Below are 16,585 nucleotides of genomic sequence, written 5' to 3' on the forward strand. Positions count from 1 at the left end.
AATTGTCTGTATTCTGTCAATCATATTTTAATAAAACGCTGATTGGCCAGGCAGGCAGTATAGGCGGGTCAACCAGACAGGAAGTAGAGGTGGGGCAATGAGAATAGAATAAGGCTACGGAGGAGGAAGGTCCCTCAGCCATTCCTGCGCAGACCACCGAAGAGGCAACATGTAAGCTGTCACACTGAGAAAGGTACTGAGCCCATGTGGCTAACATAGATGAGAATAATGGGTTAATATAAGTTATAAGAGTTAACAAGAAGCCTGACCTAATGAGCCAATCAGTTTATAACCTTATGGAGTCTTGTGTGTGATTTCTCTTTGGGACTTGCTGGCTTGTTGAGGTACCGGGCGGAACAGAAACCCCAACAAGCCGGCCCTCATGTTACATACATGAAAACCTAACATTCCATATGTTCATTATCAAATAATGAGCTTGCTTGGAATGTGTTCTTTTTCATCTCTTTCTCCCTCCCCACACATTCTCTCTCTTGGTTTTTGAGACAGTATTTTTTTGTGTAGCCCTAGATGTCTTGGAACTCACTATGTAGACCAGGCTGACCTCAAAATCAGACATCTGCCTGCCTGTACCTCTCTCATGCTGGGATTTAAACTGTGGAGCCAACAGAACCTGACAGTAGTTTTCACACATACATACATAAACATATATAAACACATACACATATATACCTGTATGTGTGTGTGTGTGAATTCTAGTGTGTGTGTATAGATATATATATAAACACATGTATATATATTTATACACTTATTTATTTCAAAATTCAATTTCTAAATGTGACTCTACAAGAAACAAGATCCAGAAATATTATCCCTAACAAAGAAAAGAGAAAATCCAGACAGATTCACTGCCAGATCTAATGAACTATGAAGTGAGAGCTAACAGCTGAAATCTACTCCTAGCAACTACATCATGCAGTTAATAATAATAAATCTCTTGTAACTCTACCACCTAAGGGATTTTTCCACCCTCTCCTGGCCTCTATGGGCACTTACATACAAAAAACTCCACACAATAAAACATACATAAATAAAAACAAATAGTTATAAAAGTAATAACAATATAAAAAAGACAAAGTACAGTTACATACATTTATGGAAACTGAAACTTGCCAGTCTGTTTACTAACATAAAAGTTTTATAAAGAATTTAAAGGAAAATAAAAAATATAATAACCTCAATTAATACCTTTTCTTTGCTAGACCTGGAGTTGGTTTGCTTTCCTTCTTAAGCTGTGTTATGGAACTAACTCTGCTGGTGGAATAGCTTCTGCTTTTTTTTCAGTTCAAACTTGTTAAACTTCATTCATGGCCCATATGAAGGCCTTCAGTGGAGTCTGAACAGGTTGTTTGTTGGGTTGAACTTCTCTGTAGGCACCAGAAGGAATCAGTTCCCCTTAGCAGGTTTCCAGCTCTCAGGTTAGGATACCTCCTCAGAATAATTGTATTGTAGCCTCAGAGTAATTGTATTATAGAGAGTAGCAGTATTAGTAGGCATAGCCTTGTTAGAGTAGTTGTAGCATTGTCAGTGGAGGTGTTTCACAGTGAAGGCAGGCTTTGAGGTCTTACATGCTCCAGCTACGTACAGTGTAGAAGACAGATCACTTCATGTTGCCTGCAGATTAAGATAAAGAACTCTCAGCTCCTTCCCCACCTTCATATCTGCCTTCACACTTCCATGCTTCCCACCATGATGATAGTCATCTAAATCTCTGAAATTGTAAATGCTTTTAGTGCTGCCATTGTTTTGGTGTCTCTTCACAGTAATAAATATCTTGACTAAGACTGATGATCTATTGAAGTAATTTCACGTGTTAAAAGTTGTAAAGGTAAAAAGATGTGAACACTTAAGTTGTGAACAACAGACAAAGGGATTTGAGATGTGAAAATGATAAGGAAAAATAAATTTTCATATTTCTTTCTCTCCTTTTATGCTTTTGTTCTTCTAAAATTTCAAAGTTTCAGATTCTTATCATTAATTAATAGAGTTCTGGTAAGCTTTATTCTATCCTTGAAAACATACTACCTACTATTATCATAGTCACAAGCTTAAAAAAATATATAATCCATTTGGTTATTTCTTTGGTATAGATTTAAAGGTGTTTCTCATTATTCTGAAATTATATATTTATATATATATATCCCTCTGTATAGAAGAAAAATTATTCATATTGTAAACACTAAACTATACTTTTGCTATAACTCTAAGGCATGAGTCTACTATAGTTGTTTTACAGATGCCTGATAACTGCTATCTCTACCATAAGAATTTTGGGACAGATTATAGCCAGTGACAATGCTAATATATCCAAAACTTTGTAAATTAAAGAAAACATTCTTGTAAGCTTCAAAGAGTCATGACTTGAACCAAACTGTCACAGGTCAAACAGACTCCAGATAAGTACTGCGTACTCCTGTCTATCGACAGTTTAAGCGTATCCATCTACCTACTGCCTATTCCTAAAGTTGGCTCTCTCTCTCTCTCTCTCTCTCTCTCTCTCTCTCTCTCTCATCCTTATTTGCTACTCCTTGTCTTCAAACTACTATTACACTCCAACTATGAGGAGCACAAGTATAGAAATTTCAAGGGTATAGCCAAGAAAAAGGTTTTCCATTAAGTTCTCTAACTTTACATTTTTTTCTCTAGGCTGAACTTGTTTTATCAGATTTCTAATCACATAAAGACTACAAACTGATCCAAATTAAAACCATTTAGTCATAGATTTTCTGAAAAACCAATGCAAACTAGATTCTTCAGGTGGAATTTCCAACTGGCCTGAGTCTCTGACTTGAAATAGAATTTTCAGACTGCTCCAAAGCTATTTGCACTTTTCTAGCCACAGGGGGTTGGTCACTCAGAAAGTGAAAAGCAAGCAAAGAGATGTCACTCAGGCTGCAACCCTCTCTTTCCTAGTAATCATTGATCAGCACTCCTACTTTTCCAGAAGCTGACCACAACATCCTATTTTCAGCTAAGGAACAGTTACAGATAGATTACATCGGCCTTTATCATAAAAAAAGAAACAAGGCCCTATCTTGTTTGTAGACTGTGTTGGAAAGAGAAAGTACTAACAGGAGCAAAACAACAGGACTGGGCAGGAAAGAAGAAATACTGAGTAAATTACAATGATGTGCATGTATGTATCAAAGTTTCATAATGAAACCCATTATTTTATACACCCACTAAAATTAGCAAAAAGTAGAAAACGTGAAATACAAGTATTATATATTGAGCAGAAGTGTATGTTTATAAAGCTCTTACAACATAGGTTATTTGAATGAGATTTCAAAGTCTCTATAAATACAATTTATTTCTTTTGCTTAAATGTCACAGAGTAAAAATTGTTTGCAGTTTCTTGTAGTGTTTTTTATGTGTAAAATACTACCAAGATTGCTTTTAAGCTGGAATTCCATGAAGCAAACTGGAGTTAGCTGGTAATGTATAACAAACCAGTAACAAAAAAGCAAAGTAAATATTTGATGACTTAAGACTCTTTGATTCAGGGCTGGGAAGATGAGTCAGAGCTTAAGAGCACAATACTACCCTTGTATTTGAGCTGAGTTCAGTTCCTACGGCACAAGCTGGTGGCTCACAGTAATATGTAGCTGCAATCAATGGAACCAATGCAATCTTCTGGCCTCTGAAGGGACTACACACTGAAATGTGTACACACACAAACACACACACACACACACACACACACACACACAATTCAACCGTCATTACTCTACTACTACTACTAACACTAATATTCCTACTAGTAATTATTTTAAAACACCACAATTCTGTAATAGAATGTATTGTAGGACCACACCCAGTCATTCACATATACAACAGACAGGAAAATAAACACTACTATCCATACATGATTTAAAGATTTTAATAATTTATTACCATGGGAAAAGGCTTGGAGAAAAACCAGCCATTTTCTCCTGGAATACTTTATCGAAGGCTTCAGCTTGGACTACTGTGAAGTGATTCTTCCAGTCCCCAATTGTGCCTGGAAAATGTGAAGCAGACACATAGATGCATTAGAGATGATCTTAACACTGATCTCTCTCCTTCCTTCAGATGCTCTTAAACATCTCCTTGGCAAGGACCACACAGCTAATAAAGAGGAACTAGCAGTAACTCTGTGACAAATACTTCTGATGCCTTGAAATAATATGAATCGGACCTCTGGAAATAATACCCCACCTTCTGTTACTCTTACCTATCAACTACACAGTCTAATAGCAACAACATGTGCCCTAACTTTTCCATGCCCAGATTATTCCTGCTCCCCAATATACCTATTTCCATCACACTATCTAACCAGACTTTCTTAACACTATTGTCCAAATAGATGTCAATTGTTCTTTCTACATTTTAGTGTTTACTTATAAAAGTTTTGCAAAACATGAAGATAACTTTTAAAATATCATTTAAAACTGATTTTATTTATGTGTGTATAAGTGCACATGAATGCAGGTGCCTGCACAGTTTGGAGATAAAAAATCTCTTGGAGCTGGAAATACACACAGTTTTGAGCTACATGGCAGACTCCATCAGATGCGGGAGACCCAGCAATTGCCCACTGTGAATGGCCAATGATTTCCCTTTTAATTATTTTGTTGTTTGTTGATGCATGAAGATACACATAATTTCATCCCCTGTCCTTTATGCAAAATTTGGTTTCTCATCAATGCATTCTAATATGTCTTTTGTTGAAAAGTTGAATTGTCTAACTGCTCACACTGCATTCCATGTTCCTTCACTATGAAGAGTTGATATCTTCCACATATTCATTTCTCATTCTTTTGTTTCCTTATTACTGCCACTGTAATATCTTTTTCTGCATCCCCTCTATGTAGAACCCTGAAGCCCTTATCTATGCTGTATTTCATTTTCATAGTTGTGATGCATTGATATGCTCTACATATTTCCATTTTGTATACAGGTTTGGGATATGTATCTAATATATTTGAAAGGGAAATGATTCTTAAACTGACAAAGGCTTCATTAATTAAAGCATATCTGACATACAGAAAATGTTCAGTATGGGCTTGTTGTAAGAATCCATGAAAAGATGAGGAAGATACTGACATTTTACCCATTTTGCTGATGAAATATTAGCTCTTGAGATGTTACTTAGCATGGCAGTGATAGATTAAGATTTGAAACCAAAAATATTCTCAATGGAAAATATGTTTTTCCTTATCACATTCCTTTCTGTAAATATTAAGTAAGTTCATTGTAAATCCCCAATGGCATTTATCAAAGAAAATATAAAGAATTTATAATTAAATGATGCTTATTGAAATATCATATTTACATAATATACTATTATTTGATATGACTATAGGAGTGTCACCTGTTAGGATAGGAGTCTATCACTATCCATTGATAAAATCATTTTCATTATCATCTTCATCATTAGAACAGATTTTGTTATTGTTTTTCACAGAGTGTCAGGATCCCAGTAAACAAGACTGGATGCTAGCCCATTAGAATCTCAGCAAATTTAATATAGCTGCCCACTGAAATGACTAAGTGCAGATGAGGGAAGCATATTTGCAGGTACGCACATGAAATTCTAAGTCCAAGTCTGACAAAATCCTGCGCACCTAACAAGCAGATATCTCTCTTCATTTGTTCTTCCTAAAAATATCCTTAAATTCTACTCTGTCGGGGGGCAGGAGGGCACTAATGTGTGATGACTTAGGTTTTTTGGAAAGGAATTTCCTCATAGTTGTAGAAGCTGTAGGTCTCACAAAATATTATTGCCTAGACCTTCCCTGGCTTTTCTTGTTCTGTAGATAATGAGTTTCTCTTTAGGTCTTCTTCCCTCTCTGTCTCAGGTTAATGACTTTTCAGGACACCATTGAAGATAATTATTGACTAAGAACTCAGTCTAGGAAACATCCACTGTGAAGTAACAAGGGCGAAAACCTTTGAAGTTTTTCAGAAGACATTTTCTCCCATATGTCTTGATTGTGACAATGTCTTATAAAAGTTCTGTCAAATAAAAGTAGCAGATTGGGCATCAACATCTCTCTTTTCTCCATTTCCCAAAATATCTAAATATGGAATCATAGTAACCAAAATTGTTTGTCGAAAATTATGGCTTACGGTTTAAAACCAGTTTAATCCTTTCTAACCAGATGATAAAGTTTCATGGGTAGAGAACAGAATTTTGAGTAGCTTTCCAGAAGCAAGAAAAGATATTTTTCTATATCCTGAGAAAAACAACTAAAAATAGTTTAAATAGATCTCTTGTGTTCCTCCAGTATAAAGCCAGTATAACACTTAGCACAGTTTTTCATGCACTATGATTTAGGGATCTAGGTATATTGGGTAAACAATGAAATTAACTTTAGAATTAATCTTTGATCTGCTGATACCTTCCAGATTGCAAAAGTAAGCAGTCTGATGTAGGAATTTAGAAGGTGAACTGTATCCTAGTGCATTTTATTCTTCCAAAAGTATTTCCCAACATAGCTATCTCAGCATCCTCTACACAAAACTCATGAAACATGATGGGGGAACATGACGTTGACCTCCCCTTCAATGACCTGACTTTCAGTGGTAATCATGGCTTATCTTGTGTGTTATTACAAGGAAAATAATTCCCCAAAATAAAAGTTACATGCCAATGCAAAAGAAATGGATGTCACATATAGTCAGTATGATAATTTAATTAGAAAAATCTTATAGTGAAATATCAAATTATTTAACAGAACTAATACACACACACACTTCCTCCTCAAGTATGTCTGATATATTAAAAAAATACATGTTTTGGAAGAGAATAAACTAAAATCCTATTGTATTTTCATACTAGAAAGATCTTCCTTAAGGGAGACTTTTTCCTCATGGACTTGACTCTTAAATTCTATAACATTTGTTCCAGTGTATCTCTGACAAAACAATTGCTTTTTTTTCTTTTTGTTACTTTCCATAAACTTCCCTATTAAGCAATCCATTACATAAGTTTTGGCCTTTTTTCACATATGGTTTTTACTTCTGTCAAATACTATTCATTACATTAAATTCAAAAATATGCAATTTCTCTTCTTAGGTGAGACCTTCAGTTCTAGTACAGAGAACTCTTTCTCTACAGAGTCTGAATCACAGACTCTGAGGTTATCTGTCAACAGCAGTGGAATCTTAATGAGGACTTAGTCCTTAGTGTATAGATGATCATATCCTTGAGGTGACAAGAATGTGTGCTCAAAACTGAGTCCAAATATTCTGGTGTAAGGATAGCAACATTATAGAAGAAAATGAAATCTGCTAACTTATTTAAATTGCTTATCTATGTATAATCCAGATATCTTTATATTCTAACATGTAGTGGGAATCTACTTATAGGTTCCCAGCGGCCCAGCTAGCTTAGACCCAAAATAATCACACAGAAACTGTATTAATTAAATCACTGCTTGGCCCATTAGCTCTAGCTTCTTATTGGCTAACTCATATATTAATTTAACCCATTTCTTTAATCTGTGTATCGCCATGTGGTTGTGGTTTACCAGCTAAAGTTTCAGTTTGTCTGAATCTGGTGGTGGCTCCATGGCTTCTCTCTCTGACTCCACCCTTCTTTGTCCCAGCATTCAGCCTAGCTTTCCCTGCATACCTAAGAACTGCCTTGTTATAGGTCCAAAGCAGTTCCTTTATTTATTAATGGTAACCACAGCACACAGACGGGACTCCTACATCATTAGTACTTGATTCTCATGTTGTAGAGTGGAAGAGAATCAAAGGTTAAGTCTGAAGCATGTAAATTATTAGAAGAAGAAAATTAAACCCATAACACTTCACTTTCAGCATCTATACCCAAGTTCCTTATACATCTCCAAAGACCTGACATATGACTCCCTCCTTCTTAAACCTAGAATCTCATATCACCAATTATTTACAAATCAAGTTTAGGTGAGACTCCATGTATGATTCAATATGAAAAAATTACTCCTCAACTTCACAGCTATGAAACCACACCCACAATCTTCTCCCAGCTTATAAAGATAGTAGAGACATAGAAAAGATGAATATTCTAATTCCAGGAGAGAAAATTCAGAACAAAGATAGTAGTTCTGAGCCTGAAGCAATTCCAAATTAGGTAGGCAAATGCCATCAGATTTTAACACTGATGAATAATTTGCTTAGATTTTCCTAAGGTCTACTATCTATCACCAAGCAATCTTAACAAATTTAACATCTTTTCCAGTGACAAATGCAAGTGTTTTTTATGATTATGATCTCATATATTTCTTTGGCTCATAAGATAAACATATTCTTTAGAGTTGAGATCTAAGATACAGGGAGTCTTAGAAAGCCTCAGTGCAACATGTCTACCCTTTTGCTTTTCATGGATGGCATTGGATACAACCATTTGCAATCCCAAAATGGACTCACAGAATAAATCATTTTTTCAGAGTTTCTGAAGCCCACATCATCACTATGGAAAGATTTCTATCTAAGATTTTTGAGAAACTATGAGTGATAAGAAATATCTTCTGATACATTACTGACAACCTCTCAGTGTCTCAGTGGCACTATAATCAACAGACATGTTCCAACATATTTTGCAGCTCAAAAGTTTCTTCACCTTTTCTCATAAGGACCAAATCTTTAATAATTATATGGTCTGGGAGGATACTATAATTAGACATGTTGTTTTCTTTCATGGCTTGGAAGGAACTATACTTGAGAACCAGATCCAGCTCATCTTTCTCTAATTTCTTTCCTAGGAAGTCACAGATCTTCTCTATGGTTTCTCTTGTGTCCTGAAACAAAAGGAAACAAAAATGAGGGTAAGAAACACTAAGCCCCAAGAGAACAAATGTAGTGAATGGGACTGTGGATGTAGGATAAAAAAAATAGACATAAGAGACAGCCATGGTCCTGCCTCAGCTTGATATACCAAACTTTGCAGACATCCCATAGGAAACCTTATCCTCTATGAGGAGTGGGTGGGTTTAGAATGCAGGGAAGGTGGGTGGAATTGGGAGGAGTGTAGTGAGGGGGAACTGTGGTTGGTATGTAAAATGAAAAAAAAAATCCTTTCAATAGAAAACTAGTGGATAAAAAAAGGGCATGAAAAAAGAAATGGTACCATTAAACAAAATAAAAAACACTGAATGGGACTTAGAAATGAAAGAGGATACATAGAGGGGACAGGAGTCACACAGAGTATTTATATATTGAGTGGGTTTGCAATTTGGTTTGACCCTGGACCTACAAGACAGAAGCCCCTTTTTGGGGTGTAGATCCACACAAGTCCTAAAAAGAAGTTTAAGAAAAAAAGAGGACTTCTAAACCCACAAGAATGAAAGACAAGCGCAACTTCATGAGAGCCACATTTTTTTTTTCAGACTGGCTCTTGTAGGATGACCACTTGTTTGTTCCCAGCTGCTCAGACCTGAAATAACCACACAAAAACTATATTATTCCCAATATTGTTTGGCTAATAGCTTAAGCATATTTCTGACTAAATCCTATATGCTAAACTAACCTATCTCTATTAACTTGTATATTACCATGTGACTGTGAGTTACTGGCAAAGTTTTGGCATGTTTGTTTCTGGTGGTGGCTCCATGGTTTCTCTCTGACTCTATCTTCTTTCTCCCAGCATTAAGTTTAGTTTTTTCCCACCTAGCTCTACTCTACCCTATCAGGCCAAGTCAGTTTTTTTATTCATTAACTATTCATATTCACAGCATACAGAGAGGAATCCCACATTAGGCTCTGTTTTCTGGAATCAAGCAAAAGTGTGGCTCCTTTAAGAAAAGGCTTCCTGACTCAGCATTGGAATCAAAAACTGAGTGACTTCTTTGGGAAAAGGCTTCGTGGTTGTGCTGGTAACATGAACTTTCAGGAGGTCTTACTACTGAGCATATAAATGGGGTCTGTTAGCTAAATACTTCAGTTGCTTAAAGATATCATAGATCCACTGAGTCTCTTCAGCTGAGGCAGTGAGCACGGCTGACAGAAGCAGTGAACCTACCTCTGCTATGCTGGGCTTGGTGGAGACAACAGGCAAGGCTTGGAAGTTGGTCCTAGCCATACCCGTTTAGTATTTTATAAAAGGTGCACCTGGTCACACAATGACTATAGATATGCAATAAAGTCAGATTCAGACAAAAATAAACCTCTGAATGGGTTACAGTATGTTTAAAATATGTATGTAGGCTTGAGAGAGAGAAAAAAGTGTTTAGATAAGAGTACAGAAAGTCATAAATTAAAGCAGTAAAGATAATAAAATAAATATTAAAAAGTAATAGAGGAATATAAAACCATGTAAAAATGGAAAACACACAGAAGTCTGGATTATAAATATTATTGCATTTTCTTTGAAGTTTTTTAGCTGTAATGAGATATATGATTCTGGGGACTGCTAAGTTTTATATATATAAATATTATATATATATATATATATATTAAAGGTATCTGGACTTCAAAATTTGAGTCTAATGATATGTTACCTTGGAAAAGAGGCTCTGCTTTTGTTTCTACAGAGGATGAGAATGTGTTAATATAGTTTAATGGAATAAGAGCCTCACCTTAAAAGGTCTACAAGAACCCTGAAATACTTCACTCAACAAATTGCAAGAAGCACTTTAGAAAAAAACCTACATTCGGGCCGTGGCAGGGTCCCGGCGAGGAGGAGCTTGGGCGTTCCCCGACCCCATAGACGCCCAGGTCGCCCTGCAGTGCTGGCTACCCTCTCCCGCCTGCCATCCTGGCTCCCATCCAGCGGGGGCCCTGACTTCTAGCAGAGGACCATCGGTGGGGTGAGTTTCCTTCGGGCCGTGGCAGGGTCCCAGTGAGGAGGAGCTTGGGTGTTCCCCGACCCCATAGATGCCCAGGTTGCCCTGCAGTGTTGGCTACCCCCTCCTGCCTGCCATCCTAGCTCCCATCCAGGTACAAATTCCTATATTTCTCCCTTCCCCCTGGGGCCATAAAATTTCCCCAGCTCAGCTGCCTTGCAAGCTGGGCCTTGGCTGTAGGCGCAGCTCGGCTCGAGGCAGTTCCTGGGTCCTAAAGGCCTCCCTGAGGACAGGTGGTCCAGGTGCCAGCTCAGCCACATTCCTGAGCAGCAGGGGCCCCGACTTCTAGCAGAGGGCCTTCTGTGGGGTGAGCTGGCTTCGGGCGTGGCAGGGTCCCGGCGAGGAGGAGCTTGGGCATTCCCCAACCCCATAGACGCCCAGGTCGCCCTGCAGTGCTGGCTACCCCCGCCTGCCTGTCATCCCGGCTCCCATCCAGCAGGGGCCCTGACTTCTAGCAGAGGACCATCGGTGGGGTGAGTTTGCTTCGGGCCGTGGCAGGGTCCTGGTGAGGAGGAGCTTGGGTGTTCCCCGACCCCATAGACGCCCAGATCACCCTGCAGTGCTGGCTACCCTCTCCCGCCTGCCATCCCAGCTCCCATCAAGGTACGAATTCCTATATTTCTCCCTTCCCCCTGGGGCCATAAAATTTTCCCCAGCTCAGCTGCCTTGCAAGCTGAGCCTGCATTGTAAGTGCATCCAGGAAAGAGGGAGTGCCTTTGCTTCAATAGCCTGCCTGAGGAAAGGTGGGCATTCTGTCAGTGAAGTCCCTGCCCAAGAAGGGAACCTGACCCGGTAACAGAAGTTCCAATAGAGAACATTTGAAGTAAGAGATGGGCAGACGCCAAGGCAAGACCTCATCCAACAATCTGAAAAACAAAATGAAAACACCAGATCCCAAGGACCCTACAACAGAAGGGCTTGAACACCTTAACCCAGAAGAAGTGGAAAAAAGTGCCATTACGAAAGCAATAGAGTCCCTTAAACAGGATATGAATAACTCCCTTAAAAAATTGGATGAGAAATATAACAAAAAGTTTGAAGAAATGAGTATAGAAATTGATGAGAAATATAACAAAAAGTTTGAAGAAATAAGTAAATCCATGAATGAGACCCTGGGAAACCAAGAAAAAACAATCAAACAAGTAAAGGAAACAGTGCAAGAATTGAAAACTGAAATGGAGGCAATGAAGAAAACACAAACGGAGAACCAGCTGGATATGGAAAACCTAGGTAAACGAACAGAGACTACAGAATCAAGCATAACCAATAGAATACAAGAGATAGAAGAACGAATCTCGGAATCTGAAGATACCATAGAGAAAATAAATGCTCTGGTCAAAGAAAACGGCAAATCCAACAAATTCTCTTCACAAAACATTCAGGGAATCTGGGACACAATAAAAAAACCAAATCTAAGAATAATAGGGATTGAAGAAGGAGAAGAACTGCAGATCAAAGGCCCAGAAAATATATTCAACAAAATTATAGAAGAAAACTTTCCCAACCTAAAGAACGATATTCCTGTGAAGGTTCAAGAAGCATACAGAACACCAAATAGACTGGATCAGAAAAAAACATCTCCTCGCCATATAATAATCAAAACACAAAACATAAATATTAAAGAAAAAATTTTAAGAGCTGCAAAGGAAAAAGGTCAAGTGACTTATAAAGGTAAACCTATCAGGCTTACACCGGATTTCTCTATGGAAACCATGAAAGCCAGAAGATCCTGGATAGAGGTACTGCAGAAACCAAGAGACCATGGATGCAAACCCAGACTACTATACCCAGCCAAGTTATTGTTCACTATCAATGGAGAAAACAAAATATTCCAGGATAAAAACAAATTTAAACAATACGTAGCTACTAATCCAGCCTTACAGAGAATATTAGAAGGAAAATCACTACAGAAGGAATCCAACATTCCCAACACGGCCTACAATAACTCGAACATCTAGCGACCATTCACAAGCACAAATCAAAGAAGAAAAACACATACACTCTACTACCTAAAAAAAATAAAAAGTGACCGGAGTCAACAACCACTGGTCATTAATATCACTTAATATCAATGGACTCAATTCACCTATAAAGAGGCACAGACTTAGAGATTGGATACGAAAACAGGATCCAACATTCTGCTGTCTACAAGAAACACACCTCAACCACAAAGACAGACACCTACTCAGAGTAAAGGGTTGGGAAAAGGTTTTCAAAGCAAATGGACCTAAGAAACAAGCGGGCGTGGCCATTCTAATATCTAACAACATCGACTTCAAACTAAAATCAATCAGAAGAAATGGAGATGGACATTTCATACTCATAACTGGAACAATTCATCAGGAGGAAGTCTCAATCCTGAATATCTATGCTCCTAATATAAAGGCACCCACATATGTAAAAGAAACTCTTCTAGAACTCAAGGCGGTCATCAAACCACACACACTAATAGTAGGAGACTTCAACACTCCTCTCTCACCAATGGACAGGTCAATCAGACAGAAACCAAACAGAGAATTGAGAGATCTATTGGAGGTATTGAATCAAATGGACTTAACAGACATCTATAGAACACTCCACCCAAATAGGAAAGAATATACCTTCTTCTCTGCAGCTCATGGAACCTTCTCGAAAATTGACCACATACTCGGTAACAAAGCAAACTTCGACATATACAAAAAAATATTAGTAACTACCTGTGTCTTGTCAGATCACCATGGACTAAAATTAGAATTCAACAACAATGCTACCCCCAGGAAGCCAACAAACTCATGGAAACTGAACAGTCAACTACTAAATCACCCCTGGGTCAAGGAAGAAATAAAGAAAGAAATTAAACTCTTCCTTGAATTTAATGAAAACAAAGACACAACATACTCAAACCTATGGGACACTATGAAAGCAGTGCTAAGAGGAAAGTTCACAGAACTAAGTGCCCAATTAAAGAAAGCAGAGAAAGCACACATTGGAGACTTAACAGCACACTTGAAAGATCTAGAAAAAAAAGAAGCTGATTCACCCAGGAGGTCTAAAAGACTGGAAATAATCAAACTGAGGGCTGAAATCAACAAAATAGAAACAGAGAAAACAATCCAAAGAATCAATGAATCAAAAAGCTGGTTCTTGGAGAAAATCAACAAGATTGACAAACCCCTATCCATATTAATCAAATGGCAGAGAGAGAACATGCAAATTAATAAGATCAGAAATGAAAAGGGGGACATAACCACAGACACAGAGGAAATTCAGAGAATCATTAGATCTTACTATGAAAGTTTATATGCCACAAAGTTGGAAAATGTAAAAGAAATGGACATTTTTTTAGATAAGTACCATATACCAAAGTTGAACCATAACAGGTGAACAATCTAAATAGACCTGTTAGTCACAAAGAATTAGAAGCTGTTATCAAAAATCTCCCTACCAAAAAAAGCCCAGGACCAGATGGTTTCAATGCAGAATTCTACAAGAACTTCCAGGAAGAGCTAATACCTATACTCCTTAATGTATTCCACAATATAGAAACAGAAGAGTCATTGCCTAACTCCTTTTATGAAGCTACAGTTACCCTAATACCAAAACCACACAAAGACACAACCAAGAAAGAGAATTACAGGCCAATCTCACTCATGAATATCGACGCGAAAATTCTCAATAAAATACTGGCAAACCGAATCCAAGAGCACATTAGAAAAATTATCCATTATGATCAAGTAGGTTTCACCCCAGAGATGCAGGGCTGATTCAACATACGCAAATCTATCAATGTAATCCATCATATAAATAAACTGAAAGAAAAAAACCATATGATCATCTCACTAGATGATGAAAAAGCATTTCACAAAATTCAACATCCATTTATGATAAAGGTGTTGGAGAGACTGGGGATACAAGGATCATACCTAAATATAATAAAAGCAATATACAGCAAGCCGACAGCTAACATCAAACTGAATGGAGAGAAACTCAAAGCCTTTCCACTAAAATCAGGAACGCGACAAGGCTGTCCACTCTCTCCATACCTCTTCAATATAGTGCTTGAAGTTCTAGTAATAGCAATAAGACAACATAAGGATATCAAGGGGATTCGTATTGGAAAGGATGAAGTTAAACTTTCATTATTTGCTGACGATATGATAGTTTACGTAAGTGATCCCAAAAACTCTACCAAAGAACTCCTACAGCTGATAAACACCTTTAGTAACGTGGCAGGATACAAGATCAACTCCAAAAAATCAGTGGCCCTCCTATACACAAAGGATAAAGAAGCAGAGAGGGAAATCAGAGAAGCATCACCTTTCATGATAGCCACAAATAGCATAAAATATCTTGGGGTTACTCTAACCAAGGAAGTGAAAGACCTATTTGACAAAAACTTCAAGTCTTTGAAGAAAGAAATTGAGGAGGATACCAGAAAATGGAAAGACCTCCCCTGCTCTTGGATTGGGAGAATCAACATAGTAAAAATGGCAATTCTACCAAAAGCAATCTATAGATTCAATGCAATCCCCATCAAAATCCCATCAAACTTCTTCACAGACCTTGAGAGAACAATAATCAAGTTTATATGGAAAAACAAAAAACCCAGGATAGCCAAAACAATCTTATACAATAAAAGAACTTCTGGAGGCATTACCATCCCTGACTTCAAACTCTATTATAGAGCTACAGTATTGAAAACAGCTTGGTATTGGCATAAGAACAGAGAAGTCGACCTATGGAATCGAATAGAAGACCCAGATATTAACCCACAAACTTATGAACACCTAGTTTTCGACAAGGGAGCTAAAGGTATACAATGGAAGAAGGAAAGAATCTTCAACAAATGGTGCTGGCATAACTGGATGTCAATCTGTAAAAAAATGAAAGTAGATCCATATCTATCACCATGCACAAAAATCAAGTCCAAATGGATTAAAGACATCAACATTAATCCGTCCACTTTGAACCTGATAGAAGAGAAAGTGGGAAGTAGTCTACAAGATATAGGCACAGGAGGCCTCTTCCTAAGTAGGACCCCAGCAGCACAGACAATAAAAGAAACAATGAATAAATGGGATCTACTGAAACTGAGAAGCTTCTGTAAAGCAAAGGACACTGTCAGTAGGACAAAAAGGCTGCCTTCTGACTGGGAGAAGATCTTCACCAACCCCTCATCAGACAAAGGTCTGATCTCCAAAATATACAAAGAACTCAAGAAACTAGGCACTAAAACTCTAATTAACCCAATTAAAAAATGGGGTACTGAACTTAACAGAGAATTTACAACAGATGAACTTCGAATGGCCAGAAGACACTTAAGGTCATGCTCAACCTCCTTAGCGATCAGGGAAATGCAAATCAAAACCACTTTGAGATACCATCTTACACCTGTTAGAATAGCTAAAGTCAAAAACACCAACGATAGCCTATGCTGGAGAGGATGTGGGGTGAGGGGAACACTCATCCATTGTTGGTGGGAATGCAAACTCGTGCAGCCACTGTGGAAATCAGTGTGGCGGTTTTTCAGGAAACTTGGAGTCACCCTCCCTCAGGACCCAGCAATTCCACTCTTGGGAATATACCCTAAAGATTCCCTAACATACTACAAAAGCATTTGTTCTACTATGTTCGTAGCAGCACTATTTGTAATAGCCAGAACCTGGAAACAGCCTAGGTGCCCCTCAATAGAAGAATGGTTAAAAAAGGTGTGGAACATATACACATTAGAGTTTTACTCAGCGGTAAAAAACAATGACATCTTGAATTTTGCATGC

At 37.8% G+C, this 16,585-nt stretch overlaps 1 protein-coding gene across 1 annotated transcript in view; it reads right to left on the reverse strand.

Annotated features, from left to right (window-relative positions):
• Positions 1-1,110: 1,110 nt before the first annotated feature.
• The window catches only part of LOC125396008 (sulfotransferase 2A1), a 35,406-nt gene continuing 19,931 nt past the window's right edge, over positions 1,111-16,585 (reverse strand). Inside the window, exons 5-7 of the mRNA XM_048427780.3 lie at positions 8,609-8,786; positions 3,913-4,018; positions 1,111-1,632 (exon numbers count right to left, since the gene is read on the reverse strand). Of these exons, the coding sequence (XP_048283737.3) occupies positions 1,596-1,632; positions 3,913-4,018; positions 8,609-8,786 (321 nt within the window). The 3' untranslated portion in view covers positions 1,111-1,595. The remainder of the gene's footprint in view (positions 1,633-3,912; positions 4,019-8,608; positions 8,787-16,585) is intronic.

Source organism: Myodes glareolus, chromosome 1 (genome assembly GCF_982192425.1).
Source record: "Myodes glareolus chromosome 1, mMyoGla1.1, whole genome shotgun sequence".
Lineage (NCBI taxonomy): Eukaryota > Metazoa > Chordata > Mammalia > Rodentia > Cricetidae > Myodes > Myodes glareolus.